This window comes from Pezoporus wallicus, unplaced genomic scaffold (assembly GCF_028554395.1).
Source record: "Pezoporus wallicus isolate ANWC-B61680 ecotype Strahan unplaced genomic scaffold, APGP_CSIRO_Pwel_v1 contig_2025, whole genome shotgun sequence".
NCBI classification, from domain to species: Eukaryota; Metazoa; Chordata; class Aves; order Psittaciformes; family Psittacidae; genus Pezoporus; species Pezoporus wallicus.
Window position 1 is genome coordinate 5,265,233 of NW_026640253.1, and position 6,000 is coordinate 5,271,232.

Consider the following 6,000-nt stretch of genomic DNA (forward strand, 5'->3'; position numbering starts at 1 on the left):
GCTCCAGTTGCTCCCTTTTCCCCCATCCCGCATCTTCATAGCAAACCTCAAGTATTCCAGTGTAATTTAGAAGTTTTTCACAAAATAAGTAGGTATTGTGGATAAGGAATTTCAAATGTTCACATAACTGCCTTTGAATGCAGGACCTAATAATGGATATTTAAATTAGATTTAGAGCTGGAAACTGAAAGTAAAGTGCCTTGGGGGAAGATGAAGGGTTTGCTGCTGACTTTAGCAGGACCAGGGTTGCACTCCTCTTTGGAGTTTAATATAAAGAAGGGTTTAAATCCAGCCTTTCAGGCTAGATATAGTGCTCTTGATTCACTGTGCTATAGGGTGCTCTTGTGGTTCCTCCTCTAAGAAGTTGCCACTTCTTACCATGGAGGAGCTGAACATGTAGCTTCTGCTTCACGCTTCCCAACAGGGGTGGTTACTAGGCTTTTGCTGGTTAGCTACCATAATAGTAAAAATAAATGTGCTTTCAAGACCCATTGCAGATTCACGTTCTATGATGCACAGTTTTTTCCTGCCGTAATATTGGTTGTCATTCCCTGAGGAGCTGATCGAAGTGAATGCTCAGTTTTACTTCTAATAGCAATGACGCTCTGGAGATTCAGGCACACATCACTGAATCAAGTTCTGCTCCATTCTGCTTATTTTCCATTCCTCCAGGCTTCCACATCATAACAAAAGTAGACGTACACGCACACAAAATAAGTATGTCTCAGGATTCAGCCTATTCTGCCTGGGCATTTAATCTGCACCTACGCAGCCTGTCTTTTCCCTTCTTTTGATTGCTTGAATTCTTGTCCACAGTCAGCTAAACCAGTGGTGACTGTATCACAAACTTTTATGTTTGAAGTAGTCAGAGAAGAGGGAAATAGTGAAATCTAGGGATCCAAGTAAAACAGAGAGTATCTGTGATCCCTTACTCCCCATGGAGGTTTAAAATTCTTATGGCATTTAATTTTTCAGGTATTTATTGCTCTAGGGGACAGCTAATTTTTCCAGTATAAATCAAGCCATAAGGATATTTCAGCATATATAAGACATTTCTTGTGCAATTATTGAAATGCTTAATATGAAACTTCCTGCCCAATGTGAATGGAAAAACACATCTGTTTTATGTGTTGTTACACTGGGCACAATGCCCGGACTTAAAATTTCCAGTGAGCAAAAGCATATTGAAAAGGATCTTGCCCTAAATGCGTATACTAAATACTCTTTAAATTCCTACACTGTTTCTTTGAGGTTCTTGAGGAAAAAATATGCTGAAAAGTGCTTTAGAATATGAAAAACATATCTAGTGGAAAAAAAGAATGTGGTTAAATAAATGAGTACGAAAACCAATGATTTTTATGGGGTCAACAGTTTATTTGGGTTATTTGCAATATAATTGAAAAGGTATTAAAAACCATTCTGTGACCTTTTACTTTAAAAAGGGCCAGAACATTAATCTACTGAGTCTATAATGAATACATTTCCAGTTTGAGCTTTTTTCAGATTACTTCTTGAAATGTGTGTATCAAAGTCAAAATCAAGTTTCTCTTTTTGAAAATTGCAATCAGTAAAATGTTATATATATAGGTCAAACACATGTAGCAATGAAAATAACTCATCTTTCTCTGGGAGCATGCTGCTTTTTAGTTTGGAGCTTTCTGGAGAATTCCGTTGTCGCAGTGAAGTCTTCTGGTAACTTCACGAAGACCTATGAAAGTTATCTCTTTACTCATTTGACGTTCTGTATTAGGAAAGGAAGGTGTTATGCGGCTTGCTGCTGGCCTGAAAAGGAAACTTCCCGAGTTACATGCAGACAGTATTGCAGAGTATAACTTGATGCTGTGGGAGCAGTGTGCCCTTCCTCTAGCTTTTGGCATTTTCTTTTATATCAAGCAGTTTTGATCTGATTGAATTAAGAGCCACAAAACCATGTGGCCATGGTTTCATGACCATACACAAGCTCAGCATAAAATCTAGGTTTGAGTGTTTTCACCCTTTGTGTGTGGATGTCAGTTTGACATGTAGTTGATATCTTTAGCCCGTCAAAGTTTATATGCTTCGGGACAGCATGCACAGATTTGATTGGATTCATTCTTCAATGTATAACCCCTTTACAATCTATGAGAAATATCAGTGCTGTTAAATATAATGGTAGAACCATCTGATAATTATATATACAATTTACTAGGCCTGCTTGGAGGTTTTGAAGATAATGGGACACCATCTGCTTGACACTTTCATGAGCAATTCCAAGAACAAGATTAGGAGATTGAATTCCTGTGAAGTCAAAAGTCATAGGACAATTCTAATTCAAATTCTATTTTGCTCTATTCTGTTCTTTCTGAGGGCAATTCTAAGTCCCTGTTTGAGACTAAAAATTCCTTGAAGCACTAGCATAGACTGCTGCAGTAGTACTTGTCAGCTTGTTTTATAGATTTCTTGTGAAATAACATTAATTTTCTCAAGAACTTCTCTTTGAAACAGAAAGTATTCATCAGCTTTTTGTTTCATGTAACTCCTTTACTTTATACATGGAGTTTCTAAGGCCATATACATCAACTAATCCAAAGCATTTTCAGAAGGTGGACTTGTATGCCTAACTTCTTTAGATCCATCAGAAAATTTAAACTTGCCTCTAGCTGTCTTGCTGAAATTAGGCCTACTAAAGGATGTTGCAACCCAGAATGCAAGTTCTGCAAATCTTAATGTGAGAGTTCCATTGGTTCCCGTCTCATTGTTTGTTCAGAATACTTACTTTCCAGCCACAATTAACTGAAGATTCAGTAATGTAAATATGTGTAAACCTAGACACAATTTGTCTCATGGGTATCTAAACCTTGGTTGCATTTCTATATCAGCACCATTAGCCGTTTGTATACCTAACAAAAAGTGGTTGAAATAATGATTTTTGAGTTACCAGTTTAAAAGCTTTACTTTGTATCTCTACTCTTTCTTACTGTACTTGTGATTCTAATGTTCATGGATATGGATCCGAGCAAGGAAAGGAAATGGAGGATAGGCACTTTTTCTGAAAAATGTTTTGAGCTAATGAAGTTACTAATTGTTTTTCCCTTGTCTTTTTTCTAGATATTGTAAATTGTGACTTGAAGTCTACACTGAGAGTACTGTACAATTTGTTTACCAAATACAGGAACGTGGAGTGAAGAACTGATTTGGGTCGTGAAGGAGTGTTAACGAAGAAAACTTCATAACTAGCATATCTTTCATCAGTATTCCTCTGCATCTTTTTCTGAAAAGGAACTGAACCATTTATCTGAAGCATTTTTAATTGATTATTCATGCACTACTATTTTTATAGGAGATTTAAAACTAAGAATGAAGGGTTTGGAGGAAGGTATTTGGGTGTATTCTGGGAGAATTAATATCTTAGTAATAACTGTTTTCACACTGTTTTGTAGTAGGTGGAGACACAATGGAAAAAAAGATATAGTAACTTTAGTTCAAATCAGCATTTGAAGCAAATCATAGGAAGATTCTGTACTGAATAGCTATTTAAATATTTTTAATGTATGTATTTTCTGGTCTAGGGGAACAATATTTTCTATTCATGATAAGACAGTTGCCATGAGAAATATGCATGGGGAAAACCAGTTAAAAACTCTTGTTCAGATCACAGCTAAAAAGATACTTTTTCAAGCACTTAACCTGATTGATTTATATTTCCAGTGCTATTAGGCTTGAATTTTAGGGTTACAAACTGAAGTGGCTACTCATTCCTTCAGACTTACTGTAACGTGATGCTCTGCTTTACCTATGTGTTATTGAGCATTCCACATAAGCACGCTTTGCAGCTTGTCGGTTTTGTTCAAGAGGGCTTTTTTACAAAGTACACATTTCAGGAAAACACATTATATAATACAGTTTCTGTATAATATTTGTATTACTATAGAAAAAAAAAGAATGGTTTCTTTTTTATTCAGTAGTTTAAACACAGGATTAACAGGTTGTAAGTTTAGATTTATTGCTAAGTAGGATTTAGAATTTGTCCCTTTGTTTGATTTTATGGTGAATGTATTTTGCTGCATAATGTCTAGCAGATTCATTTTCTAGAAACATTCCTGTAGCCTTTCAGTTACAAAAGCACTGCTTTTTGGTCAAAACTACTCCAATCTGCAAAGACTCCACTACAGTATAAGTTTTTGGTGTCATTTTTACACAGCTGTAAAGAATACTTTTGTCTAATCATGACCAAGTATAAGCTGTTACCTGTTTAGTTTTAGCTTAAACAAAGACAGGAAAGAGAAATGGGAGTTGATTCTTGCCATAGACAGATATCAAGCACCGATTATGTTTCCATAAAGAAGCTGATGGAGACTGCCTGAATCTTCAGAAACTGTGCTGGCATAAGTTGAAGAGTAAATCAATCATTTGCTGGAAGTCTTGATGTTAGATACACTAAGAAGTGATCCGATGCAACCACAGATTCTTGGGATCCTGGGTTACACAGTAAGGAAGAAAATCCTTAGACAGGAATTACTGGATGACTGTTCAGAAATCCTTGGACTGTTTGAGGCAGGAAGGAGACTTGTTAATAGTCGTCCAGTCACGACAACTGGTATAGGTAAAAGGGAAAGCAATCTGTCAGCCCTTGGGTCTGTTCATCTGTAGAAAAGCAGTGCTGACTAGAACAGCCAGTAGCGGCTATATGTTACTTATTGGCTTTCCAGTCCAACCTTAGCAAAAAAGGAAGACAAGCCGTTATGTTCTGTCTTTTAAGCACAGGATCGTAGAGTGGTTTGGGTTGGAAGAGGCCTTAAAGCTCATGTAGTACCAACCGCCTACCATGGGCAGGAACACCTTCCACTAGACCAGGTTGCTCAAAGCTGCATCCATAATGAATACTCATAATGAACACTAACAGATATTACAGAAATTATTATTCTGAGAAGTATATATCAACTTTAGCAAAGGAAAGTCAATATATAGTTCAGAGGACAATATCTGAATGTTCTCTGAACTCAGAAATTGTTATCTGATTGTTATAAACTTTCTAAATATCTTTATTAAAATATTTTGTTACCTCTGTATTTTTAAAAGTTTCTGAAATTAGAGGTACAAAAAATTAACAATTATTTGCCTTTTACAGAGGGAAATAACTGGCCATTTTGACCTCCATGAAAATGAACATGTTTTGATTAGATCTTTAATAACTGAGAAACGAAGCAAAACAATAGGAATCAACCAACCATTTTTTTGAGCAAACTGAGACCAGCAGCAGTTTCAGCTTATTTAATGTACGTTTTTCATTTGTGCACCTAGATTGTAGTAATTGTAATAGTTATTTAAAAACATGTATGATGTTTTTCTGCAGATCATGCTCAAATGAAGCACTCTTTTACATCTTAACAATGCTAAAACATTTTGATTGCCCTTGTTTTCAGGAGTGCACTTTCTTTAAAGAGGAGATATATATATGTAAAAGAAAAAAGTTAGGAGCAATGAAACTATTTTTTGTCTGGACTTGAAAGTGTTCCTGTGTTATATTGGTATAACGTTTTAGAGATTTTGAAGTCTATCAATCAGGCTCTGTTTTCTATCCTTAAAAAACATAAAAATGAGACAAAATGATAGAATCCTCATGCTGAAATGTAATTATGCAGAATCATAGAAACAAATAATATCCAAGCTTTACACAGTTATCTATCCTATGGTAAGAATTTATGTAAATTAAAATCTACTGTATAAACGAGAGTGTCTTATGTAAATATAGACCCATGTGATAGTTTTAACACATTCACACAAATAGTATATGCTGCCATGTAGGAGTGGGTCACTGCTTATATTTTTGACAGTGTAGATTTAAATAGCTATCAGATAAATATGAAATCTAATATACAGATTATATCTAATATTTATTGCTTTGATACAGAATATTATAGAAATATACAATACTACTGCAGACAATTTGCCCTTAAGCAGTCAGTGTAGGCCAGCACCTTCCTTCAGGGAAGCAAAATGTTAAATTAGCTGGGCCAAATT

General features: G+C 35.4%; 1 protein-coding gene across 1 annotated transcript in view; it reads left to right on the forward strand.

Annotated features, from left to right (window-relative positions):
* The window catches only part of PARVA (parvin alpha), a 60,395-nt gene extending 57,053 nt beyond the window's left edge, over positions 1 to 3,342 (forward strand). The window contains exon 13 of the mRNA XM_057418240.1: positions 3,088 to 3,342. Coding sequence (XP_057274223.1) covers positions 3,088 to 3,164 — 77 coding nt within the window. The 3' untranslated portion in view covers positions 3,165 to 3,342. The remainder of the gene's footprint in view (positions 1 to 3,087) is intronic.
* Positions 3,343 to 6,000: the final 2,658 nt, after the last annotated feature.